Source organism: Leuresthes tenuis, unplaced genomic scaffold (genome assembly GCF_036924035.1).
Source record: "Leuresthes tenuis unplaced genomic scaffold, fLeuTen1.0.hap1 SCAF_5, whole genome shotgun sequence".
Classification (NCBI taxonomy): Eukaryota; Metazoa; Chordata; class Actinopteri; order Atheriniformes; family Atherinopsidae; genus Leuresthes; species Leuresthes tenuis.
In genome coordinates this window covers 32,627,615-32,654,854 of record NW_027325359.1, presented here as the reverse complement: position 1 = coordinate 32,654,854, position 27,240 = coordinate 32,627,615, and the positions used below count along the sequence as shown (strand labels likewise).

The 27,240-nt window shown below is 48.8% G+C and overlaps 2 protein-coding genes across 3 annotated transcripts in view; both read left to right on the top strand.

Annotated features, from left to right (window-relative positions):
- The window catches only part of edc4 (enhancer of mRNA decapping 4), a 33,551-nt gene extending 11,419 nt beyond the window's left edge, over positions 1-22,132 (top strand). For both annotated transcript variants that reach the window (XM_072386686.1, XM_072386685.1), the window contains exons 19-30: positions 22-252; positions 472-573; positions 720-863; positions 1,437-1,473; positions 2,822-2,969; positions 3,174-3,329; positions 4,240-4,355; positions 4,444-4,609; positions 6,975-7,161; positions 8,479-8,698; positions 9,097-9,260; positions 20,925-22,132. In XM_072386686.1, the coding sequence (XP_072242787.1) occupies positions 22-252; positions 472-573; positions 720-863; positions 1,437-1,473; positions 2,822-2,969; positions 3,174-3,329; positions 4,240-4,355; positions 4,444-4,609; positions 6,975-7,161; positions 8,479-8,698; positions 9,097-9,260; positions 20,925-21,108 (1,855 nt within the window). In that variant the 3' untranslated portion in view covers positions 21,109-22,132. The remainder of the gene's footprint in view (positions 1-21; positions 253-471; positions 574-719; positions 864-1,436; positions 1,474-2,821; positions 2,970-3,173; positions 3,330-4,239; positions 4,356-4,443; positions 4,610-6,974; positions 7,162-8,478; positions 8,699-9,096; positions 9,261-20,924) is intronic.
- Positions 22,133-25,361: 3,229 nt separating this feature from the next.
- nrn1la (neuritin 1-like a) overlaps positions 25,362-27,240 on the top strand; it is a 72,275-nt gene continuing 70,396 nt past the window's right edge. The window contains exon 1 of the mRNA XM_072386683.1: positions 25,362-25,521. Within this exon, the coding sequence (XP_072242784.1) occupies positions 25,464-25,521 (58 nt within the window). The 5' untranslated portion in view covers positions 25,362-25,463. The remainder of the gene's footprint in view (positions 25,522-27,240) is intronic.

The following is a 27,240-nucleotide window of genomic DNA, read 5'->3' as shown; positions in this document are numbered from 1 at the left end:
GAACAATGTTCTCTCTCACAGCTTGTTGCCCCTTGAACTCGGAGGTGGAGAGGGGCCAGGGGGCGGGGCAGCAGAGTCGGAGCCCAGACTCAGCAACACCCCATCGCTGCTGGAGAACGCGCTGTCACAGGAAAACCCCGGCGCAGGAGGGGGGTCGTCAGACGGCAACGTTAGCCACACACCATGGCCGGCCGCCCCAGACATCACCAGGGAGACCAGGAACAGCCTCAGAGACAACGGCCTTGGAGACTGGTCAGTAAAACACTGAAAAATATCTGCCTGTGGAAAAGAGTCGCAGAGTTCTGGTGAATTACTTTTAAAGCCACTTCCTGGTTTCTGCACATGTGCAGACGGAATAGAACTCCATTCATACAGTTTTTGTAGGACTTGATCTTTTTTAAAGAAAAAGAATGGATGCAAAGTTATTTTAAGGCTTTATGAAGCTGTGTCTTGTGTGTTGAATTGCTGTAGCTCAAGAGAGGAGTCGAAGGACAGACACCTGAGCTCGCCTTATCATCGGCGCTCTTTTCACCTCACGCAGAATGACAGTCCGGAAGGTGGCGCTGAGCAAAGGTGACGAATTATCTCCCCGACTGATTTATTCATCCCAGAGCAATGCACAACAGGAGCTCAGTTTGATTTGAACGACCTTTTATGAGATGATTGCATGCCGCAGGCCTCCCGCTGAACTAAAGTTTCCGTCTTCCTGTTTGACTCAGTGACCCTGATGATGAGGTGGCCAGTCTGGGATCATCCTCTGGAAACTGCGGCTCTCGCTCCTCTCACAGAATGCCAGTTAAAGACTGGAAGACGTCCCCGCGAGGCTCGCCCAAGCTCAAGAGGAAGCTCAAGAAGGATGACGGGTGTGTTTCTCTTTGAATTCATCTTCTTATTTGAGGTTGTGCAGTTCAAGACGCTTCAGAGAAAAAGGGCTTCATTTCTAGGCATGAATCCTTTGAATAGCATTTGATATCCTCATTAATAATTTCTCTAAAAGCCGCAATGGGTTCGTTGAATAACTCTTTTTCAGTGGAAAACTTGTATTGTTTGTTCCCTCTTGATTGATAAATGAATTGGTTTTGTGTTACTGGAGATTTTCTTTGCATACTTGATTGGATTTATGCACTTTGTAGGGGATTGACTGCTAGAGAAAGTGAGTATTCATACAAAAATTACCCATAGACGGCAGTTTTTGTGCTCTCTGCATCAGGGTAATAAATCTGCCTGAAGATCCCCTGACTCAGTTCAGCATAATTTCATCATAGAACAGCTGCTTAAGCCAAACATCCGTTGATGTATGCTCCTGTAAATGTATTAACAATCCCATTAGATATACTGTGCACAATATTGGCTACTTGCTTCATTGATTCGAGCATCGCAGTTAAATGTATTCCTGTAATATTATGTTTAATGATATTGTTTCATCTCTTTTACAGTGAATCATCTCAGTCCAGACAGATGGATTCTGCTCAGGTAAAATATCTCTGTTGCTTCTGTCTTAGTTTGTATTAACATTAGGAGCTCCTGCAGGTATGCCTCTCCTCATGGGGGTTTACAGGTGTTCAGACTGCTGTAGCATGTCGCTGCCACTTGGTGGCAGGCTCAGAAATAAAGGTGCATTTCAGCAGCAGCACGCAGGTACGGACGCTGAGAACAGCCTCTTCTGCTGTTGGTCATTTTGGTGACGTTATCTAGTGTGATAACAAGTTAATTTTAGGACCGGGACTCGATTTAAAAATGTAACTAATTAGTTAGAGGCTTTGTAATTAATTAATCTAAATTAATCGCATATAAATATTTGACCTGAGAAGCAATTTTTTTTCGCCCTATCCTTCCGTTAGGTCTTTGCTCATCATGCGTTTCCACCTCACATGAAACTGAGAAAAACTCTGAATATTCCACTAATTTGGAAATAAGTTCAACATTTTAAATGTCTCCTGAGTCCAAACTCTCCCAGTTGTCATTGATGGACGAGCTTGTCCGGGTGGCGAGTTGAACCGAAAAGTGGGCTGAGGACAGATAACACTTCCTTAAAAAGGTCCCTGTAGCTCATATGGAACAGTCTCAGGTTGTATTGGTGCTGTTTGCTGGTCCTTTAGCTTTATCCTGCTGTGGAAAGAAGGCAGAATTCATGCTGGTGACACCTTGAAAATAATCAAACCTGTCTTGTGAAGCCGTTTGTGCCTTTCATCCACGCTGCTTTTTTCTCTCTTTGTAATGAGAAATCTGTTGTGATCGTCACCCAGTCAACACGCTGGACTGCACACGAGCCTGTTTACATTGCTTAGATTCCCTAAATCCTTCACTCCACACAGGCAGGCGCTTTTATGGGCCCATAAACCTGCTCTTACTGAGTCACCTGAGGAAAGAGGTGCCACCATTAATGATATCAGTGGTTTGTCCTGCACGCCTGAAAGTTTTCTTTTGATTTACCGCAGGCTGCACAGAGGTTTAAACAACCAGAAATCTCCTGTTTGGATGCGACAGTCGTTACACGTGAAGAAATTCTAATTATTTCTGGCAGGAATTGGTCGGCAGTTTTTTCATGAAACAATGATTCCTGTTCACCAGAGTAAAGTTTATTGAATCGTCTTTCCTGTGATTGGTTGACGGCTCACTCCCTTTCAGGCCTTTCAACTGTTATTTATTCGCCCTCTGCCTGCTTGATGTGGAAGAAAGTAATGCTGATGTTTGCTGAAAGTCTGTTTTCTGTGTTCTAATCTTCAGTCTCTCCCTGATGTTCTTACAGTGCCGGTGGAACCTGTCACTAGCAGCCATGTGTCAGCACATTAATCAGTTTACTTTCTGTTTCTTTCTTTAGTTCAATGCAGAAACGCAGGACGAGTTGTTGATGCTGCTGCGCACCCAGCAGAGGGAGTTAACTGAGCTGTGGGGTCTGGTGGAGACCATGCCGAGTGCCGTTATGGCTCAGCTGGAGCACGTCCTGATGAAACATCAGGAACAAGAGCGTATCCTTCCGTTAGGTCTTTGCTCATCATGCCTTTCCACCTCACATGAAACTGAGAAAAACTCCATTGATTTGGAAATAAGTTTGAGCCACAATTCAACATTTTAAATCTCCCGAGTCCAAACTCTCCCAGTTGTCATTGATGAACGAGCTTGTCCAAGTGGCGAGTCATTTCCTGTTGAGCCTTGACTTGTTTCGACCTCAGATCGCAGACTAGAAAGAGTTCTGTCGGAGAGTCAGAATCACCAGCAGCAGCTTCAGGAGCAGCTCAGCCAGCAGCTCAGCCACACCCTGGGCTCTGCGCTCACCAGCAGGATGGACAAAGTGCTGCGAGAGGAGCTGAAGAAGACGGTCCCACAAAGTAGGCAGAAACACACACATCTTACGCTACAGAGGAAGGTCGAGGACCACAAACAGTCAGAAATACGCTTTTAGAAGACATCTCAGAGTCCAAATGACAGCTTCTGTGAGACTGCTGGATGTGATGGTTCAGCTGCTGACTTATTCTGTGTTCACTTCATATTTTCTTTGGTTTATTTATTCCTTTGATTTATTTACCGTCTGCAGGGTTTTATTACTTCCACTCATTAGCTGTTACAGAGTCACCAGTTTCGTTCCTTCTCATGTAAGCACAGGCTGGAATGCCAACAAACGCCCTTTTTAAGCCTTTGGCGAGTTTCTCCTCCTGCCAGATGAGGGCGGTATTGAGTCACATCTGTCAGCTGCAGAGGAGGAACAGTGCTGTTGCTTTTTGGCATTTTTTGGCTTCTCTCTCGTCTTTGTGGGTTTCTGTTGAATGAAGGGAACTAATTGCTTCAGTTGATTTAGTTGTTTACGGTTTTATTATTCTGAGGAGAAGCAAAGTGAATGTTTTAAGGACAGAAAAGTCTCCCAAATAAGATAATTTCACACCAGTTTAATCACTGATGCTCATCAGAATCTGCACCCAGCTGTAATCTCAGATGAATGAATGCTATCATTGTGATACGGCATCTTGAATTTTCCTTTGGCAGCTTTTAAACAAACATACGAAGTGCACATCAGGCTGTGCATCAATAAGTTATTGTGTTATTTAATGCTTGAGATCATCCAGTCATAAGTTAGAGTAAATATAGTTGAGGTTACTGAGGTGTGTTGGGCTGAGACACTAAAGCTGAGCAGCGCCTGGAGAGATGTGTTTCTGCCTCGCCTCTCCTGCCCTCCGACTCAACACTCCAGCATCACTCGCCTAATTATAGAGGAGTTCTTGCTGATTGTTTTGTCTTCTCCAGCGATTTCTAAGAGTCTGGAGCCGGTGACGGGTCATCTGAACAACACGATTGCTGCTAAACTGACCGCTGTTGAGGTCACGCTGAAAGACAACGTGGGCAAAGTGGTCAAATCCAAGGTTGGTGTGTCATTGCAGCACAGAGTACAAGAACTGTCCTGTTCTTTACACATTCAACGCTAATTCTGTTCCACTTCCTGTTTCTTAGAACACAACAGATGCAATCGGTCGAGCGGCAGCTGAAGCAATGCAGGGACCCATCCAAGCAGCCTATAAAGACGCCTTCCAAAGCATCGTGCTGCCAGTGTTTGAAAGAGGCTGCCAGTCCATGTTTCAGCAAATCAACGACAGCTTCAAACAAGGCACACAAGAATGTAAGGCATAAAATACCGTTCAGTAAGTACAGGGCTGTGCAAAAGTGTTGAGCCACCTGTCATTTTGTTCTGTTTCCTTCCAAGCAGCCAGACTTTCTCTAATCTTCAAAGTGTCCTGATCAATAGTTCTGCAGCTTTCTGAAGGTCTTTCACAGTTTTTCTTTGGACTTTTTCTGCTTTTTCACTCATTGTACCTAAGTATTTTCAGAGGAATGTGTTTTTTCTTTGTTAAGCCACTTAACTCTGACCTATGAAGCATTCAGGCAGAAAAAAGGCTCCTAACTCAAGGGATGAACCAGTGTTGTGTCGACACAGAACAGACAACTTAGCAAAGAAGCCATTTTAAACTGGATCTTTAGGCTCTTTGTTACCAGCAGCCTGTCACAAAGACACATCATTTGTTCCCATTTCTTTAGCTGCATCTATGAAAAACAGCAAAGAAAACACAGTTTGACAGACAGAAAATAGGATTTCTGCAGCAACAAGGTGATTCCCAAAGAGCTATTAGCTGAAAACTTGGCATATCTCAGCATGGTGTGCAGTGTGTCCTTAAAACATTTGAGGAAACTGGACAAGTGGAGGACAAAAGAAGAAGTGTCAGGCCTAAAAAACTATCTACAGCAGATGAACAGGATCTGAAAGTGATGTCCTTAAGAAAGATTCTGATTTAGATTCATGTTTGACCATGTTTCAGTTAATCGCTGCAGCTGTTTCCTGTTTTTCTGGCAACATATATAAAGAAATGAGGGATGGCTCAACACTTTTGCACACTGATATAAGCAGTGACCTGCTGAAATAGCCTGACTTTTCTACCTACATGCTCTGTAAGGACATAACATATATTCACTGAATGCTTTGAAGCTTTAAAACTGTCCCTTGAATGTGTTTGAATGGCTCACACAGTGTCTTTGTTTCTGTGAGTGGGGCAGGGCCCGTATCAGGAGGGTTTAATGAAGTGACCATCTCAGGGACTGCTGGAATCCCAGTGAAGTTCTGTCATTTTCACTGTGCTTTGGTTCAGCAGTTCCCTCGACACACTGAGCCATCAGTGTTGGTTCAGCTTGTCTGAATTTGGAACGTTGTTTTTATAAGATGATATTGATGAGAGCCGTAGGGCACCATGTGGGTTCAGAGGAATCTGAGTGACGTGTTCTCCGGTCTGCAGAGCAGATTGTTTTAAGAGTGAAAACTTCCTTCATTTCACAGGAATCCCTCAAATGTTCCTGCAACTGTGAGCATCCCAGCTAACTTTGTTAGACTGACTGTGTGGAGATGTTGTTTCCTTGTTTGTGGGAGAGATTTTCTTTGGGCTCCCAAAATCTGCAAACCCACGGCAGAGAAAAGGTGACCTGAGGCCTTGTGATTAGGGCTGAGAGATTTTATCGATACCGCGATATATCGATATTTTGTTTCCCGATAAAGTATCGATTTTCCAGCTTTTTTTTTTTTTTTTAGCAAACTTTATTGAAAAGTCAGAGGTTACAATTACAATGAAAACACAGAACATTAACATAATACAAATCACTTCCAGTGATTTCCAAAGTAGCTCGATTTTAATATCACCAGCTTGGAACAGCATGTTTAAATTCTGTTTCCGGCGCAGTTCTTCCATAACTTACAGCGTTTGGAAATAGCTTTCAGTGCAAAGGGTGATCACAAGCACCAACTGTTGTTCGTAACAGTGTTCAGAAACAAGCTTTCTGATATTTCGGCTGATATTTCGGCATCAGTTTGTCGGGGGAAACGAGCCAAATTCTGTGATCTGTCCGGACAAAATGTCTTCTTGCACTGTGGTGCTCTGCAGACCTGCAGAATACACCGGAGGGAGGTTTCATGTGATGTGATGGCTCCAGCTGTGGAAAGTCCAACCAGTTCTTTGCTGGTTGTTCAGTCAACCAGCTTAGAACTGGCTTCAGTTCTGAACCGGTTCTGGAAGCCCTTTGGTTGAAAAGGGGCTTGGTATGAGCGGGCCGCTGTCAGATGCTGTACTGACAGCATGGTGCATGGTGCATATTTAAAGGGGTAATGTGCCGTATTTTCCACCTCATCTCGGCAGCATTATGATGATCTTATCAGAACCTGCGACCCGTTTCTGTCGGGACTGTTTTTCTCGTGCAGCTTCACTGTTTGTCTTGGTGTCTGTGAGTCCGTCTGAGCCTGTTTCAGTGAGTAAAACATCCTTTTTCCTACAGTTGCACATGACCCCTTTAACTTTTCGTTTATGTGACATCTGCCACGTGCTTTTTTCCTTTTCTTTTGTGGTTGTGTAGTGTTTTTTTTTATTTTTTAATTCACCCTTACAGTTCTCGTTGAATTGATCGTGTGCGAGGACGATGAGATTTTCTTTTGAATTTCATCTCTGCAGACATCCAGCAGCTTGAGACTCACATGAAGAGCAGAAAGCAGAGAGAGCAGGAGACACGGGACCCCATGGTCGGCCAGCTCCAGCAGATGATCGACAGCTTTCAAAGCTCCACCGATCAGCTGTCCAACAACATCACAGCTTCCGTCCGGGCGGAGGTCCAGCACCAGATGCAGATGATGGTGGGAAAGTATGTATCCTGGATGTCCCTCATTGATTGGGCTGTTTAGTGAAACTGATCTCCCCTGAAATGTTCACTTCACCCGTTTCTTTTCCTCTGTTCTCATCAGATTTCCCAGAAGTTAAACATATGACACCACTGTGATTGCTGCACTATCAGCATTTTAAAAACACTTCATGGACGCTTTAAACGGGCCGCGGTTGATAAAACAGTCACGTTCTGAACCGATTATACTCGCAGTGATTGATCGGATGGCATTGACTGTCATTCATTTATTTTCTGGACATTTTTAAAGGGGAACTCCAGTATTTTTAAACCTAGACCTTATTTCTGGCATGAAATACTTTCATCTACTCACCGAGAACGTCATCGCCGAACGTAAACGCCCGCTGCTACCAGCACAGCTCATTCACTCCGTTAAGGACGTCCATCGTACTCAAAGTTGTCGTCCATGTCGTCAAAATCTGATAAATATCCTGCCATGTTGCACAAAACTATCAGCAGCAAACTCTGTGTGAAGTTAGCCGACTGTCACAGAGAAAGGAGTGAATAAACTGTGCTGCAGGGGGGCGTTGATGACGTCACCCCAGTAGACGAGTGTGTAGAAAGCCCTCTATAAGCCCCCCGATAGCCGCCAATAACAACAACACAGCAGCTATGAGCTAACAGAGCTATGGTACACGTTCATTCATTCATTCTTCTTGAAGTATTGGTGAAATAAAGACAGATAATGCCTTATTTAGAGGCTGCATCCTCTAAGCCCCGTTCACTCCGTTATATGGATCTCGAGTTATCTAAATATCTTCCGAAGGACGCCGACTTTCACCAAACTGTTCTCGGTGAGTAGATGAACGTATTTCATGCCAGAAATAAGGTTCAGGTTTAAAAATACCAGAGTTCCCCTTTAATATCAGACCTAAATATCAGCAAACGTCTGTGCTGCACAGCATTTATTCGCCGCCTTTTGAGCAGGTGCACAATGGACTGTGGAGTAGAAACAGCTTAATTCGGAGGCTAATGTAAGAACATAAATTCGATCAAGTCTCTTGTTCCCTGTTCAATTAATTTCATGGCCTCCAGAGTTTATAGATTTTCGGGGGTGGAGCAGAGAGAAAGAGGCTGGCTGACTAAAACTCTAAAATCTTGAAAAAGAAATTACACTTTGCTGAGTTTAAGATTCAACAAGCAGCAACCAAATAAAACGGAGATGAGGGAACTGAAGGAAGGAATTCTCCCCGCACTGCTCGTGTTGTCTCTTTATTTCCTGATTCAGTCCCTGAAATGAAAGTAATCTGAAGGATAAGCTTCTGTCCTGTTCCTCCGCAGCCTGCAGGAGTCTATTCTTAGCCATGTGCAGCGGATTGTCAAAGGAGAGGTGAGCCTGGCCATGAAGGAGCAGCAGGCAGTGGTCACCTCCAGCATCATGCAGGCGATGAGGTCAGCGGCGGGAACACCCGTCCCCACAGCACACCTGGACTACCAGACGCAGCAGGCCAACATCCTGCAGCTCCTCCAGCAGGGCCAGCTCAACCAGGCTTTCCAGCAGGTAACACACAGACTGATAATGAACGACCTCACTGACTGCGGCTCCACCGAGGCTGAGGGGCCCAGAAAACCATGGCCGTGCACGCGTTCCACTGTCCCACCACTGCATCATTTGTGCTGCTGGTGTTCAGTACACTTTCTGCCATGTTGCTTCTTTTTCCACCACTTTTTCCTTCATTCTCTTGAGTAAACTTTGATGTTTACTTGCGTGTTGACACTAACGGCTCGAACAGCCCGTTTGAGCTTCAATATTTCTTAAACTCCTCGACTTGCTTCCATGTTTAATCATTCGCTGTAGCGTGGAAACACGATGTAGTTTTTGTAATGTGGATAAATATTTAAAGCTGTCGGCGTGTTTTGAGGTTTAAACTGAATGAAGCCCCCTCTGCCCCCCCACAGGCTCTGTCAGCGACGGATCTGAACCTGGTTTTGTACGTGTGTGAGACCATCGACTCGCAGCAGGTGTTTGGTCAGCACCCCTGTCCTCTCAGCCAACCCGTGCTGCTGTCACTCATCCAGCAGCTGTCCTCCAACCTCACCACCCGCTCTGAGCTCAAAATCAGGTGAGGAGACCCAGATCACTGATGGCGACTGTCATGTTAACTTCAGCGATATCAGGATGGAATGATGCTGCTGAGGAGCCAGTTTTCCTGTTAATGAAACCTCGCGTGTTGCTGCTGGACAGCAGCCTGAAGTCAGTGAAAACAGCCTTTCAGACTGCTGTGGTGCAGTGTTCGCTGCACAGTGCTGGTCCAATATGCAAAAAACCATTCAGCAGTTATTATATTTAAAAGATTGATGAGTCGATATCTGATTGTTTCTGAAATCTAATGAGAACAGAGGAGGAGGCTGATGGAGAGCTAATGAGGGGTCACGACTCAATCAGAGCAGAGAAGAAGAAGCCGGTGCAACCTCAGCTCTACAGTACATTTACATTATTTAGCAGAGCCTTTTATCCACTGCTGCTTACAAGCAGGAAGTTTGTTGTTCAGTGTCTGAAGAAGCAGGCTGGAACGACAGCCTCACATCAGTTTAAACTGCAACTTTCTGTAAATCCACTCCAATAATCAACACAGCTGTTTTATTATCGGGTTTGTAAACTTCATAAAAAGCAGCTCAAAGTGAGTTTGACAAGAAAACACACTGATCCACTCGGGTTTGTCAAACATAGAAACACGTGTGAGCCTGACCGGAGTCAGAGAGACCAGGAAAGTTCAAAGATCGGGGGGGATATCATCGTCCATCACAGAGAGGAAGAGCTGTGGACGCCTGAGCCGATGTGCTGCTGAGCCATCATCACATGTTGGACCGAAAAAGAAGCTAACTATTAGCCGTGTCATAGCAGGAAGCAAAGGGGAAATCGGGCGAGGACTATTAAATGCTTCGCAGTACTCGTCTTTACAGCCTGATGCTGACGGAGGCGTCGACACGGCAACAGCAGACCGCTCTCTGAGTCTGCGATGCTCTGAGTCTGCGACGCTCTCTGAGTCTGCGACGCTCTCTGAGTCTGCAACGCTCTCTGAGTCTGCGACGCTTTATGAGTCTGCGATGCTCTCAGAGTCTGCGACGCTTTATGAGTCTGCGATGCTCTCAGAGTCTGCAACGCTTTATGAGTCTGCGACGCTCTCAGTCTGCGACGCTCTCCGAGTCTGCGACGCTTTATGAGTCTGCGACGCTTTATGAGTCTGCGACGCTTTATGAGTCTGCGACGCTCTCTGAGTCTGCGACGCTCTCTGAGTCTGCGACGCTCTCTGAGTCTTTACAGCCTGATGCTGACGGAGGCGTCGACACGGCAACAGCAGACCGCTCTCTGAGTCTGCGATGCTCTGAGTCTGCGACGCTGTCAGAGTCTGCGACGCTGTCAGAGTCTGCGACGCTTTATGAGTCTGCGACGCTTTATGAGTCTGCGACGCTTTATGAGTCTGCGACACTTTATGAGTCTGCGACGCTCTCAGTCTGCGACGCTCTGAGTCTGCGACGCTCTCTGAGTCTGCAACGCTCTCTGAGTCTGCGACGCTTTATGAGTCTGCGACGCTTTATGAGTCTGCGACGCTTTATGAGTCTGCGACGCTTTATGAGTCTGCGACGCTTTATGAGTCTGCGACGCTCTGTCTGCGACGCTCTGAGTCTGCGACGCTCTCTGAGTCTGCGACGCTTTATGAGTCTGCGACGCTTTGAGTCTGCGACGCTCTCAGAGTCTGCGACGCTTTATGAGTCTGCGACGCTTTATGAGTCTGCGACGCTTTATGAGTCTGCGACGCTTTATGAGTCTGCGACGCTTTATGAGTCTGCGACGCTTTATGAGTCTGCAACGCTTTATGAGTCTGCGACGCTCTCAGAGTCTGCGACGCTTTATGAGTCTGCGACGCTCTCTGAGTCTGCGACGCTTTATGAGTCTGCAACGCTTTATGAGTCTGCGACGCTTTATGAGTCTGCGACGCTCTGAGTCTGCAACGCTCTTTGAGTCTGCGACGCTTTATGAGTCTGCGACGCTTTGAGTCTGCGACGCTCTCAGAGTCTGCGAAGCTTTATGAGTCTGCAACGCTTTATGAGTCTGCGACGCTTTATGAGTCTGCGACGCTTTATGAGTCTGCGACGCTTTATGAGTCTGCGACGCTTTATGAGTCTGCGACGCTCTGTCTGCGACGCTCTGAGTCTGCGACGCTCTCTGAGTCTGCGACGCTCTCTGAGTCTGCGACGCTCTCTGAGTCTGCGACGCTCTCTGAGTCTGCGACGCTCTCTGAGTCTGCGACGCTTTATGAGTCTGCGACGCTCTGAGTCTGCGACGCTCTCTGAGTCTGCGACGCTTTATGAGTCTGCGACGCTTTGAGTCTGCGACGCTCTCAGAGTCTGCGACGCTCTCAGAGTCTGCGACGCTCTCAGAGTCTGCGACGCTCTCAGAGTCTGCGACGCTCTCAGAGTCTGCGACGCTTTATGAGTCTGCGACGCTTTAGGAGTCTGCGACGCTTTAGGAGTCTGCGACGCTTTAGGAGTCTGCGACGCTCTCTGAGTCTGCAACGCTCTCAGTCTGCGACGCTCTCAGTCTGCGACGCTCTCAGTCTGCGACGCTTTATGAGTCTGCGACGCTCTCAGAGTCTGCGACGCTCTCAGAGTCTGCGACGCTCTCAGAGTCTGCGACGCTCTCAGTCTGCGACGCTCTCAGTCTGCGACGCTTTATGAGTCTGCGACGCTCTCAGAGTCTGCGACGCTCTCAGAGTCTGCGACGCTCTCAGAGTCTGCGACGCTCTCAGAGTCTGCGACGCTCTCAGAGTCTGCGACGCTCTCAGAGTCTGCGACGCTTTAGGAGTCTGCGACGCTTTATGAGTCTGCGACGCTCTCTGAGTCTGCGACGCTCTCTGAGTCTGCGACGCTCTCTGAGTCTGCGACGCTCTCTGAGTCTGCGACGCTCTCTGAGTCTGCGACGCTCTCTGTCTGCGACGCTCTCAGTCTGCGACGCTCTCAGAGTCTGCGACGCTCTCAGAGTCTGCGACGCTTTATGAGTCTGCGACGCTTTATGAGTCTGCGACGCTTTATGAGTCTGCGACGCTTTATGAGTCTGCGACGCTGTCAGTCTGCGACGCTGTCAGTCTGCGACGCTGTCAGTCTGCGACGCTCTCAGTCTGCGACGCTGTCTGCGACGCTCTCAGAGTCTGCGACGCTCTCTCAGTCTGCGACGCTCTCTCAGTCTGCGACGCTCTCTCAGTCTGCGACGCTCTCTCAGTCTGCGACGCTTTATGAGTCTGCGACGCTTTATGAGTCTGCGACGCTTTATGAGTCTGCGACGCTTTATGAGTCTGCGACGCTTTATGAGTCTGCGACGCTTTATGAGTCTGCGACGCTTTATGAGTCTGCGACGCTTTATGAGTCTGCGACGCTCTGAGTCTGCGACGCTCTCAGAGTCTGCGACGCTCTCAGAGTCTGCGACGCTCTCAGAGTCTGCGACGCTCTCAGTCTGCGACGCTCTGTCTGCGACGCTCTGAGTCTGCGACGCTCTCTGAGTCTGCGACGCTTTATGAGTCTGCGACGCTTTGAGTCTGCGACGCTCTCAGAGTCTGCGACGCTTTATGAGTCTGCGACGCTTTATGAGTCTGCGACGCTTTATGAGTCTGCGACGCTTTATGAGTCTGCGACGCTTTATGAGTCTGCGACGCTTTATGAGTCTGCAACGCTTTATGAGTCTGCGACGCTCTCAGAGTCTGCGACGCTTTATGAGTCTGCGACGCTCTCTGAGTCTGCGACGCTTTATGAGTCTGCAACGCTTTATGAGTCTGCGACGCTTTATGAGTCTGCGACGCTCTGAGTCTGCAACGCTCTTTGAGTCTGCGACGCTTTATGAGTCTGCGACGCTTTGAGTCTGCGACGCTCTCAGAGTCTGCGAAGCTTTATGAGTCTGCGACGCTTTATGAGTCTGCGACGCTTTATGAGTCTGCGACGCTTTATGAGTCTGCGACGCTTTATGAGTCTGCGACGCTTTATGAGTCTGCGACGCTCTGTCTGCGACGCTCTGAGTCTGCGACGCTCTCTGAGTCTGCGACGCTCTCTGAGTCTGCGACGCTCTCTGAGTCTGCGACGCTCTCTGAGTCTGCGACGCTCTCTGAGTCTGCGACGCTTTATGAGTCTGCGACGCTCTGAGTCTGCGACGCTCTCTGAGTCTGCGACGCTTTATGAGTCTGCGACGCTTTGAGTCTGCGACGCTCTCAGAGTCTGCGACGCTCTCAGAGTCTGCGACGCTCTCAGAGTCTGCGACGCTCTCAGAGTCTGCGACGCTCTCAGAGTCTGCGACGCTCTCAGAGTCTGCGACGCTCTCAGAGTCTGCGACGCTCTCAGAGTCTGCGACGCTTTATGAGTCTGCGACGCTTTAGGAGTCTGCGACGCTTTAGGAGTCTGCGACGCTTTATGAGTCTGCGACGCTCTCTGAGTCTGCAACGCTCTCAGTCTGCGACGCTCTCAGTCTGCGACGCTCTCAGTCTGCGACGCTTTATGAGTCTGCGACGCTCTCAGAGTCTGCGACGCTCTCAGAGTCTGCGACGCTCTCAGAGTCTGCGACGCTCTCAGAGTCTGCGACGCTCTCAGTCTGCGACGCTCTCAGTCTGCGACGCTTTATGAGTCTGCGACGCTCTCAGAGTCTGCGACGCTCTCAGAGTCTGCGACGCTCTCAGAGTCTGCGACGCTCTCAGAGTCTGCGACGCTCTCAGAGTCTGCGACGCTTTAGGAGTCTGCGACGCTTTATGAGTCTGCGACGCTCTCTGAGTCTGCGACGCTCTCTGAGTCTGCGACGCTCTCTGAGTCTGCGACGCTCTCTGAGTCTGCGACGCTCTCTGAGTCTGCGACGCTCTCTGTCTGCGACGCTCTCAGTCTGCGACGCTCTCAGAGTCTGCGACGCTCTCAGAGTCTGCGACGCTTTATGAGTCTGCGACGCTTTATGAGTCTGCGACGCTTTATGAGTCTGCGACGCTTTATGAGTCTGCGACGCTTTATGAGTCTGCGACGCTTTATGAGTCTGCGACGCTGTCAGTCTGCGACGCTGTCAGTCTGCGACGCTGTCAGTCTGCGACGCTCTCAGTCTGCGACGCTGTCTGCGACGCTCTCAGAGTCTGCGACGCTCTCTCAGTCTGCGACGCTCTCTCAGTCTGCGACGCTCTCTCAGTCTGCGACGCTCTCTCAGTCTGCGACGCTCTCTCAGTCTGCGACGCTTTATGAGTCTGCGACGCTTTATGAGTCTGCGACGCTTTATGAGTCTGCGACGCTTTATGAGTCTGCGACGCTTTATGAGTCTGCGACGCTTTATGAGTCTGCGACGCTTTATGAGTCTGCGACGCTTTATGAGTCTGCGACGCTTTATGAGTCTGCGACGCTTTATGAGTCTGCGACGCTCTGAGTCTGCGACGCTCTCAGAGTCTGCGACGCTCTCAGAGTCTGCGACGCTCTCAGAGTCTGCGATGCTCTCAGTCTGCGACGCTCTCTGAGTCTGCGACGCTCTCTGAGTCTGCGACGCTCTCTGAGTCTGCGGCGCTCTCTGAGTCTTTACAGCCTGATGCTGACTGAGGCGTCGACACGGCAACAGCAGACCGCTCTCAGAGTCTGCGATGCTCTCAGAGTCTGCGACGCTCTCAGAGTCTGCGACGCTCTCTGAGTCTGCGACGCTCTCAGAGTCTGCGACGCTTTATGAGTCTGCGACGCTTTATGAGTCTGCGACGCTTTATGAGTCTGCGACGCTCTCAGTCTGCGACGCTCTGAGTCTGCGACGCTCTCTGAGTCTGCGACGCTCTCTGAGTCTGCGACGCTCTCTGTGTCTGCGACGCTCTCTGAGTCTGCGACGCTTTATGAGTCTGCGACGCTTTATGAGTCTGCGACGCTCTGTCTGCGACGCTCTGAGTCTGCGACGCTCTCTGAGTCTGCGACGCTTTATGAGTCTGCGACGCTTTGAGTCTGCGACGCTTTGAGTCTGCGACGCTCTCAGAGTCAGCGACGCTTTATGAGTCAGCGACGCTTTATGAGTCAGCGACGCTTTATGAGTCTGCGACGCTTTATGAGTCTGCGACGCTTTATGAGTCTGCGACGCTCTCTGAGTCTGCGACGCTTTATGAGTCAGCGACGCTTTATGAGTCAGCGACGCTTTATGAGTCTGCGACGCTTTATGAGTCTGCGACGCTTTATGAGTCTGCGACGCTCTCTGAGTCTGCGACACTCTCTGAGTCTGCGACGCTTTGAGTCTGCGACGCTTTGAGTCTGCGACGCTTTGAGTCTGCGACGCTCTCAGAGTCTGCGACGCTTTATGAGTCTGCGACGCTTTATGAGTCTGCGACGCTTTGAGTCTGCGACGCTTTGAGTCTGCGACGCTCTGAGTCTGCGACGCTCTCTGAGTCTGCAACGCTCTCTGAGTCTGCGACGCTTTATGAGTCTGCAACGCTTTATGAGTCTGCGACGCTCTCTGAGTCTGCGGCGCTCTCTGAGTCTTTACAGCCTGATGCTGACTGAGGCGTCGACACGGCAACAGCAGACCGCTCTCAGAGTCTGCGACGCTCTCAGAGTCTGCGACGCTCTCAGAGTCTGCGACGCTCTCTGAGTCTGCGACGCTCTCAGAGTCTGCGACGCTTTATGAGTCTGCGACGCTTTATGAGTCTGCGACGCTTTATGAGTCTGCGACGCTCTCAGTCTGCGACGCTCTGAGTCTGCGACGCTCTCTGAGTCTGCGACGCTCTCTGAGTCTGCGACGCTCTCTGTGTCTGCGACGCTCTCTGAGTCTGCGACGCTTTATGAGTCTGCGACGCTTTATGAGTCTGCGACGCTCTGTCTGCGACGCTCTGAGTCTGCGACGCTCTCTGAGTCTGCGACGCTTTGAGTCTGCGACGCTTTGAGTCTGCGACGCTCTCAGAGTCAGCGACGCTTTATGAGTCAGCGACGCTTTATGAGTCTGCGACGCTTTATGAGTCTGCGACGCTTTATGAGTCTGCGACGCTCTCTGAGTCTGCGACGCTTTATGAGTCAGCGACGCTTTATGAGTCAGCGACGCTTTATGAGTCTGCGACGCTTTATGAGTCTGCGACGCTTTATGAGTCTGCGACGCTCTCTGAGTCTGCGACACTCTCTGAGTCTGCGACGCTTTGAGTCTGCGACGCTTTGAGTCTGCGACGCTTTGAGTCTGCGACGCTCTCAGAGTCTGCGACGCTTTATGAGTCTGCGACGCTTTATGAGTCTGCGACGCTTTGAGTCTGCGACGCTTTGAGTCTGCGACGCTCTGAGTCTGCGACGCTCTCTGAGTCTGCAACGCTCTCTGAGTCTGCAACGCTCTCTGAGTCTGCGACGCTTTATGAGTCTGCGACGCTTTATGAGTCTGCGACGCTTTATGAGTCTGCGACGCTCTCTGAGTCTGCGACGCTTTATGAGTCTGCGACGCTTTATGAGTCTGCGACGCTCTGAGTCTGCGACGCTCTCTGAGTCTGCGACGCTTTGAGTCTGCGACGCTTTGAGTCTGCGACGCTCTCAGAGTCTGCGACGCTTTAGGAGTCTGCGACGCTTTATGAGTCTGCGACGCTTTATGAGTCTGCGACGCTCTGTCTGCGACGCTCTGAGTCTGCGACGCTCTCTGAGTCTGCGACGCTTTATGAGTCTGCGACGCTTTGAGTCTGCGACGCTCTCAGAGTCTGCGACGCTCTCAGAGTCTGCGACGCTTTAGGAGTCTGCGACGCTTTATGAGTCTGCGACGCTTTATGAGTCTGCGACGCTTTGAGTCTGCGACGCTTTGAGTCTGCGACGCTCTCAGAGTCTGCGACGCTCTCAGAGTCTGCGGCGCTTTATGAGTCTGCGACGCTCTGAGTCTGCGACGCTCTCTGAGTCTGCGACGCTTTATGAGTCTGCGACGCTTTATGAGTCTGCGACGCTTTATGAGTCTGCGACGCTTTATGAGTCTGCGACGCTTTATGAGTCTGCGACGCTTTATGAGTCTGCGACGCTTTATGAGTCTGCGACGCTTTATGAGTCTGCGACGCTCTCTGAGTCTGTGACGCTCTCCGAGTCTGCGACGCTCTCCGAGTCTGCGACGCTCTCTGAGTCTGCGACGCTTTATGAGTCTGCGACGCTTTATGAGTCTGCGACGCTCTCTGAGTCTGCGACGCTCTCTGAGTCTGCGACGCTCTCTGAGTCTGCGACGCTCTCTGAGTCTGCGACGCTTTGAGTCTGCGACGCTTTGAGTCTGTTTTCAGACTGTTATCGGAAGAAAAAAACTGAATAAAACTAAGGAAACTGAGACTTCCTCTGACTTAGTTCTGCTTGTCCTGCTGATTTTTGTTTCCCAACTTGTTAAATCTCATGAGGAGAAACACATTTTATGGTGTTATCAGTGATTTAGTTGCATTTTGTGACTATTTTTACAGACTAAATGTTCCCACCAGGCCACCGTAGTGACTCTGAAATGCATCCCCCGTTTGACTGTTTTAGATCAGAAGCGGCCGTCTGAAGGTTTTCTGCGAGCGCGGACGAGCGTTTCACATGTGATGCACGTCAGATCTGCTTTGCTCTGATCAAAGTGTTGTTTTGAGCTGAAAATAATCCTGATTTACAGTGAAAACAACGAACTCTTGTAGTTTGGCGTAGTTCCCGTTGCAACCTTTAATATTTCATCACTTGCCATCTCTCCCACTCATCAGTAATAAACCAGTCTTTTCCTAAACTTTTACTCCCATCTAATCTCCATCGACTGCCCATTATTCACCGTCTCCTGAGGGCTAACCGGTGCTAAAGCGCCGACCCCATCGCACTGCGCCGTCTGCTGCACGACTGTCCGGGCCGCTCACACGGTCCCGGGCATCACGCAGCATCAGTTTTTAGATGGTCTCCATGTGTCCTTGTTCTGCTTTGATGTTTTATTCTAAAGAAGTGCAGATGTGTCCCGTCAGAAGTCCTTTCTCTTTCTTCCCTCTGAGTCCCTTTACAGCACAGCTCCGTGTTCTGTCAGGTTCTGAGTGCAACGCTGCAGATGCTAATGTGGGCCGCAGACGAGGCCCGCAGGGCGTGGTTCAGCTCCAAGCCTTATTAGGACACACGCAGCCATGGCTGGGTGGACTGTGGTAGTTTAAAGAAAAAATTCATCTCATTGTTGCTCACTTTAATGGCCAATTAGATTTTTAATTACGCAGGACAGCCCTGCTCTCGCGGAGCGATAGGAATCAGGCAATAAGGTGCGCAGTGTGGGGTAGTAAATCATAATCGCATCAAATGAAAGATAACACAGCCTTTCTTATTAGAAGTGTCTTTGAACAGACTCCCAGTACAGTGGGAGGATATTTGGGACAGTGTCATCATCCTGAAAACGGGCCTTCTCAGGATCATCAGCTGGCTGGATGGAGTACAGTGAGGGAGCATGAGAAGCAGTTAAATGGCTTCTGTGTGCGTTTGAAAGGCTGCAGGACGTTCAGCTTCTGTGCTGCCTTCACGGACATTAACAGAACCTGTTATATTGGGTTTACACTGTGCTGAAGTGCCGGACTCAGACCTGAGTGAGGTGATGATGGTGAAGAGCTGCATCTCTGGGTCTCCTTCCAGCTTTTAAGCACAGTTCACTTTCCTTTCACCGGTTTTGAGGGAATAAATATGGTACCGTGGAGTCATCGGCAGGCGGTGATGTCGGCCCACGTTTTCATCCCTTCTGTCTACAGAAGCCGACTGGCTGCTTACACAGCGAAGATGTTCACCTCCGAAACGTCCCTCTAAGGTCCCGCTTTCTTTGATGAAAGAAAACTAACATCTGCATTGAGTTTACACACATCTGTCCAGAGATGGGATGCAGGTTTGACAACCAGCGGCGTCCTGATCAACATTCTTTATGTAGATCCAAGTCCATCCATCATCTGCAGCCTGAGCAGAGAAACCCAGACGTCCCTGTCCCCGGCCACTTCCTCCAGCTCTTCCGGGGGACCCCGAGGCGTTCCCAGGCCAGCCGAGAGACATGGTCTCTCCAACGGGTCCTGGGTCTTACCCGGGTCTCCTCCCAGTGGGACGTACCTCACCAGGGAGGCGTCCAGGGGGCATCCTAACCTGATGCCACCTCATCTGGCTCCTCTCGATGCGGAGGAGCAGCGGTTCTACTCCGAGCCCCTCCCGGATGACCGAGCTCCTCACCCTATCTCTCAGGGAGCAGGGTCCTGGGGGGTCCGTGGGAGTTCGCCCAGCCAGTCTACATGTGTTTTGTGGACTTGGAGAAAAAGTGTTCGACCGAGTTCCTCGGGGAGTTCTGTGGGGGGGCCGGACCCTTGATAGGGGCCGTTCGGTCTCTGTAGGACCGGTATCAGAGTTCGGTCCGCATTGCCGGCAGTAAGTCGGGCGTGTTTCCGGTGAGGGTTGGACTCCGTCAGGGCTGCCCTTTGTTAAAGATTCTGTTCATAATGTTTATGGACAGATGTTCTAGGTGCAGCCAGGGCATCGAGGGGGTCCGATTTGGTGACCTCAGAGTCGGGTCTCTGCTTTTTGCGGATGATGTGGTTCTGTTAGCGTTGTCAGGCCGTGACCTTCAGCTCTCACTGGAGCGGTTCGCTGCCGAGTGTGAAGCAGCTGGGATTAGAATCAGCGCCTCCAAATCCGAGACCACGGTCCTCAGCCGGAAAAGGGTGGAACGCCCTCTCTGGGTCGGGAATGAGATCCTTCCCCAAGTGGAGGAGTTCAAGTATCTCGGGGTCTTGTTCACAGTGAGGGACGAATGGAGCGGGAGACTGACGGGCGGATCGGTGCGGCGTCCGCAGTGTTGTGGGCTCTGCACCGACCCGTCGTTGTGAAGAAGGAGCTGAGCCAGAAGGCGAAGCTCTCTACTTACTGGTCAATCTACGTTCTTACCCTCACCTATGGTCACAAGCTGTGGGTAGAGACCGAAAGAACGAGATCGTGAATACAAGCGGCCGAAATGGGCTTCCTCTGCAGGGTGTCTGCCTTAGAGATAGATCCAAGTCACAAGCATCTAATGCCAAGCTGTGAGTGTTCTGTATTCTGGGCTGCTTATAGTCTAAAGTTACATACTGGGACAGTTTAATCCATGCAAGGAAAATGTTTATTTACTCAATTTACTTTATTGCGCCTGTGTTGCTAAGCGAGTTAGCCGCGTGCTAGTTGGCTGCCGGCTGCAGCAGCTGCTGTAAAACAGCAGAGAGAGAGTCGAGGAGTTCTCAGTGAGCCCAGTATCAGCCCAGTATCAGCCCAGTATCAGCCCAGTATCAGCCCAGTATCAGCCCAGTAAGAAACGGGGCCCAGACCTGATAACTGAGATGAGATCTGTATTGCATCGTCATTGCGCGTCCATTAGCGTCCAGAAACATCTGGCGCTCGGTGGCTGGGATTTTTTTTTATTTATTTCCACATCAATCTGAGTTTTACTGAGAGCACAGAAGAAGCCTGAGGGAGAAGACTCCCACTGCAGAGCAGGAAATGTGTACAAGCAGTGAATCTGTGCACGAAAACGAGCAGTTTTGCTTTCAAATATTAAAAATGAGCTCCTGATTAAAGATGGTAATATACTCCAGTATTCTTACAGCTGTTAATGAGATTTAGGATGAAATGATTTGCCTTGAGAAGAATTTGACCTTCCAGGAAAACAACCTGCTACAAAAGCCACATTTTTCAGTAAAAATGATGACGAGGAAGCCTCAAAGAGCTCGAACACAGTGGAATAAATGTTTAAATGAGGTTTTTCTAGCAGCAGTTCACAGTTATCTGACCTCTTCCTCTTCCTCCCTCCCTCCCAGCTACCTGGAGGACGCGGTGATGAATCTGGACCACAGCGACCCTCTGACCAGAGACCACATGGCCTCCGTGCTGGCCCAGGTCAGACCGAAGCTCATCGCCTTCCTGCAGCAGGACCCCCACAGCCCGCTCAGTAAGAGGGCGCGGCGCCTTGTGATGATGCTGCAGGGAATCTTCAACCACTAGTCGGTGGATTTCCTCGTGGATCCGGATCACGTTCGTCCACAGGAGGAGGACGCATCAGGGGGAACGAGACGATTACCCGACGTCCAGCTCTTTCGCCTCCCGGTTGTTTCCTCCCGTCCCTCGTTTGTGCACCACTGAAGTTAAAAAAGACAGTTTTTGTTACCCGTTTGTTTCCTGCTGGACGTTAATGGTCTGGACAGAATGATTGTTGTCACTTAAAGCTGACTGTAGATACTCCCAAACCTTGGTTACTGCTGCTTTTTGCCCAGAGAGACGCTCTGCTTTTCTCTGCTTCACACCTCTGATGTCATCTTCATCCGAACGTGCACGAGACTGTGAGAATGTCGAGCCAAAGAGGCTACTCCTTTAGTTCCACTGGGTTCTTCGGCTGTCTGTCAGACGCGCGGCGCTGCAGACGGCCGTCATCTGAGCAGCGGGAGGAACTCAAAGAAATCTCGTCTGGCCTCAAAATGTCGCCTTGTGTTTCAGCCTTAAGAGCAAACAGCAGGCTTGGACTTTTTCTTTTTCTTTCAGCATCCTTTGCTCACCTGGAATCTGCAGGATTTTTCTTTAAAAGCTAATCCTGACAACCAAAAGTATGTAACCTCCTTTAGCCGTTTCATGTTGGCTCACTCAGTTATTTCTTAATGGGCTGGAGGAGACATTCTCTCTTTGAAAAGGATCAAAGATGAGAGAATTTGTTCATTATCATAAATATCATAGTTTCTTAGTCTGGCCTTGTTTTCAGAAAGGATTCTCGTGAAAGTCTCGGAGGATAAAATGAGTCTCAACATAATGAATAACTAAAAAAAAAAAGAGCATTTTGATGGAGCTGGAAAGAAATCTCCCTTTAAACGATCTGGAGGCCTCATCGCAGCCGTCCACACGTGCAGCTCTGACCTTTAATTGATTTTCTTCTATATGTTAACCCCTTTTTTTATATGAACCTTTAGTACTTGTAAACCATGTATACTTGCTTTAAGAGTTGTTAAAGTAGCTGAATAAAAACACTTGCTACACACGATGGTTACTGACCTTATTTTACTCAACGTGCAGTTCCTCCTCTGGCCTCTAAGGGGCAGCACTGAGACCTGCTTCACCAGAAATCATTCCTGTGCTTTGCTGCATGTTTCACCAAACGATGAGAAACCTGCCTTTAGCTCGTACGTGCTCACTTTGCGTGTGCACGCGTGTCATTGTTTAATCCCAGGGACGCCGCACTGTTTTGCTCTTTGTAAAAATGAAAGTTCTGTTCATCAGAATCTGTCCAGAAAGTGCCTTACTGTATTCAACCTGTTTCTGACAGCTGGTAAGGCTGGCGTGTGACCCGGCGGCGGCTCCGCTTAGCGTTCATGTGGCTGAAGTCGAGGCCGACGCGGCGCAGCACAGGAGAAGCTGTGCTCCGAGCAGCTCGATGCTGCACTGGGAGAAACATTAATGAGGCTGTGTTCTGTGGGCTCTCTTTCCACTGTTTGCTTCCCTCTGCTCTGAAGGCTCTGTTGTACCTTTTACAGTTTATTTTACCCTCACCATTTTGGAATAAAAAAAAGATTCAATTCATTGTGTCTGTTTGTGCTTCAGCTCTGATGAAAGTTGAGTGTTTAGATTAAAGTTGCAGTTATTCCTCAAACTTCTGAGGCTTTTTCATGACTGTTTCCCTTTAATCTGTTGAAAGGTTTTTCAGAGAGAATTTAACAGTAAAATCTGATTATATCGTTAAAGTAAAACGCGTTTCTGGCCTCTCGTGCTTCTGATCTCTTACAAAGTCACTTCTCTACATGATTATTGTGTTTTCTCTGCAGATTGAACCACGACTCTTCAGTCAGTCCATCCAAACATTACATGTTACTGAAAATAATTCAAGGAGAACATGTTGTTTTGAGGCATGTTGACCTTTAAGACTTTCTTACAGTCTTTGAAGTGATCTTGAGCAATATTTCTTCAGGCTTTCTGAAGGTTTTTCAGGTTGTTTTTTTTTTTTTTTTTTTTACATTTTCTGCCTTTTCACTAATTTTCAGTCCAATTCTTGAGCTATTCAAGCAGAAAAATGGCAAGATGCACTGCTGTGTCCTCGTTTCCTCTGAGGAAACTGGACAAGTGGAGGACAAAAGAAGAAGTGTCAGGCCTAAAAAACTATCTCCAGCAGATGAACAGGATCTGAAAGTGATGTCCTTAAGAAAGAGGAAAAAATCCAGCTGTGACCTGACAGGACCTGAGAGATGCATCTGGACCTTCAGCTGATCCATCTACTGTTGGCCCAAGCCTCATCAGAAATGGTCTCCATGGAAGGGTGGCTGTCAAGAAGCCATTCTTAAGGAAGGGAAACAGGGAGAAAAGGCTGAGCTGTGCCAAATGACACAAGAAGTGGACTGAAAATCAGTGGCAACAGGTCTTATGGAGGGATGAATCCTCCCCAGAGCCCGGACCTCAACATTATTGAAGCAGTGTGGGATCATCTGACAGAGAACGGAACAAAAGGCAGCCCACATCCAAAGAAGAGCTTTGGGATGTCCTTCAAGAAGCCTGGAGAACTATTCCTGAAGGCTACTTGCTGTTTTCCTGGTAATCTGTAAAGAAATGAGGTACGACTCAGTACTTTTGCACAGTGCTGTACGAGCAGAATGAGACCTTCCCTGGAAAAGATGTCGGTGCATGTGAGCGCACGTTCCTCCAAAACCTGCACACATCATTCAGCTTCAGTGGAACCTTCAGAGGTGTAAAAGTTAATCATGTCACCTGCACTAATTCACCCCCGTACCATCACACATGCTGCTTCTTCTGACTGCGGTGATAATAAGACGGTCAGTCTTTTTCTAACTGTGCTGTCATGACCTTTAACCTTTAACATGCTAACTGAGGCCTGTAGAGTCTGAGATGTAGCTCTGGGCTTCTTCACCTTGGGGTGAACTTTAACCTTTAACATGCTAACTGAGGCCTGTAGAGTCTGAGATGTAGCTCTGGGCTTCTTCACCTTGGGGTGAACTTTAACCTTTAACATGCTAACTGAGGCCTGTAGAGTCTGAGATGTAGCTCTGGGCTTTTTCACCTTGGGGTGACCTTTAACCTTTAACATGCTAACTGAGGCCTGTAGAGTCTGAGATGTAGCTCTGGGCTTTTTCACCTTGGGGTGACCTTGCTGGGACGTCCACTCCTGGGAAGATTGACAGCTGTCCTGAATGTTTTCCACTTGTGAATAATCTTTCTCTCTGTAGAATGATGGACTCCAGATAGTTTGGAAATGGCCTTATAACCCTTCCCAGATTGATGGGCAGCAACAGCTGCTTCTCTAAGATCGTTGCTGATGTCTTTCCTCCTTGGCATTGTGTTAACACACACCTGAAAACTGACAGAACTTCTGCTTTTATAGAGCTGCACACACTGACTGATGATCAGTTAATCAGAGCATTGATCAGCAGCTCCTGGCTGCTACTTACTCTCTTAGTTCCTGCAGTAAGGGTTCACTTAGTTTTTCACTCACTGCTTCTGTGTTTTCTCTGTTTTTGTTCCATAGATAATAACAGTGTGTTGTTGTTCAGCTGAATATTTCATAACCTTCATGTGTAGAAACCTGCAAGATGCTCGTTAACAAAACTCAAACGTTTTACTGAAAACAACTAAATGTCACATTTAGAGTTTAAGATGAAGACTTTTGATGAAAACTCTGATGCATTGATCAGCAACACCTGGCTGCTACTTACCCTCTTACCTCCTGTGGAAGCTGTAGGCGTTCACTTAGTTTTTAACACACATTTTCAGCAGTTTTGCTTGTTTTTCTTAAATAAAAAGCACTTTGTGTGCTGCTGTCAGACATTTCTTTATGTCCTGATACATAAAACCTTAGATTTGAAAGAGGGTGTTCATTCTTTTGCACATGACTGGACATTGAAACACTTTGTTTCTCCTTCCATCATAATCATCTCTTGCTCCTTCTGACTTGTTTTGCGTCACTCTGATGGAACTGACCCTCGTGTTGAACATCACTGGAGGAAAGTGGATAAAACAGTTGATTATTGCGCTTGAACTTGTGTCTGATTTTAAAAGCAGAGCAACCATTTATTCAGATCTTCTCTTGGCTGCAGCTCTTCGGGTTTGCTGTGGATTTCCCCCCTCCTCCCTTCCTCCTTCCCCTCCCTCTCGTCTGCGCGGACGCGCCCTCCCCTTCAGAGTAGTGGAGGAGCGCGCCGTGGATGCTCTCACAGAGGAGCGCAGCGCTGCAAGAGGACGGCCGGAGAACACTTTGACCAGCAGCGTAACGTCGGACTGCGTGTTTTTCTCCATCGTTTCAGGAGCCAAACTTTGGAGTTCCGCATCAAAGCTGAAACTTGTGAGTCCTGAGGACGAACTGTCGGCTCAGCATGGCGTCTCTAATGAACTTGGCGTGCCTCCTCTTCTTGCCTGTTGCTCTGCTTTTGAGTGAGTACTGAAAACGATGTGCTTCTGTTTGAACTTGTGTTTCTGGGGAGTGCGCAACTCCCCGCTGCAGCAGGCAGAATTTGGGAGTAGTTCTGGGCTGCGAGTTGTCGTGCGTAACCGGACGAGTCAGAGCTGGACTTCTTGGTGCTGGTGTTAAAAGAAGCAGCCCAGATGTGCTGGGATGTCTTGCTGTCTGTTCCCGGTGTGTTCGCGCTGTGAGTTGAGGGGTGCATAGATTTCCCCATCTGTGTCCTTCATCCAGCGGAGCGTGCGCTGCAGCTGCGGGAGCGGTCCGGTCCGAGGGGACTTAATAAGGATAAAATAGCTTAAAGGTTGTGCATGCGGCAGGGAGGGTGTTGCTTTGTGAGTACACGGAATGCTGTTTTACTGAATGAAATCTGGCTCTGACACAGCAGTAGGAGAATGTAACATTTATTTACAGCTTGGTGTGTCTTCTCTCAGTTTGATGCTTAAAAAAGTCAGCAGATGTATTTGTTAAGTTTGCATCTTGTACGTCAAATTGTGAGTTTCCATGTTGCAGGTTAAGTTCATTCAAATGAGACGTGATCAGTTTAACATAGATGTCTGCACTGTGGTGTCAAGGAAAATGAAACGTCCAAAAGCGCAGAAATTAACGCAAAATCCTACATTTCCCATCATGCAACTTGTCAGCAAACTTGTGTGCAATCATGTTTTCAACTCCACACGCACAGCGTGTAACACTCCTCACAGAAGATGTTACACACCAGTTTACACTGGCCGCCCCCCCCCCCCCCCCCCCCCATGTTGAAAACTGGCGGAATGGTCCTTTAAAATGAACAGAAACGCTCAATTAAGATGTTTAACCCCACAGAAGCCCTGATAGGTGCGTGCAACATGAATCAAGGCCAGCAGTTTTTTTCTCCTCCTGGTATTCTGATTTCTTTATCAGACAAATTCTGGAAATGAAATGAAACATCCAGAAAAATCAAAGTCTGAATACACAAAGACCTCCAACAGCGTTTAGCCTCCTGCTGTCTCTACAGCCTCTTGTGGTCCAAATGAGTATTACAAAGACGAAAGTGAGCCTGCTCCATTCATCCATCTTCTGTGCTGGATAGGTTGGACCTGTCCCAGCTGCCACTGGGTGAGAGGCAGGCTGCATCCCGGGCGGATCCAGTCCATCACAGGGCCACACAGACGGGTTCATCTGGAATCACCCATTAACCCAACTCGCCTGTTTTTGGACCGTGTGAGGCATGTAAAAGCCCGGATTCACACCAGAAACCCTCTCACTGTGAGGTGACGGTGCTAAGCACCACACCTCTGTGCATTTCTTTAATCGTATTTAAGTGACAGGTCCAAAGCATCTGTGCTGTAAGAGACTAAAGCACGAGGAGAGGAGCCGAGTGTGTGGAAAATGGGACAAAAAGGTGACCAGTTAGTGCGCTGTTGGAAATGTCACCTGAAACTTTTAATTCACCAAACAGTCCTGCACAAGCTCATCACATGGCACATCAAAAGTAGAGCACAGCAGCTTTAAGTGGGGGCCTCTGCGTGTGTAATGAAAGAAATTACAGGGAGGCACAGATTTGTGTTGTAAGCCTTTATGTTTCAACCAAAAACAGCAAAATGTTTCCATTTTTACTGGAATCCTTCCGAAAGGGATCAAACTAAAACAGTTTGCTGTGTTCGCTGGTCTGGTTCGTACACAGAGGTTCGGTGTGAAGGCCCCCCCTC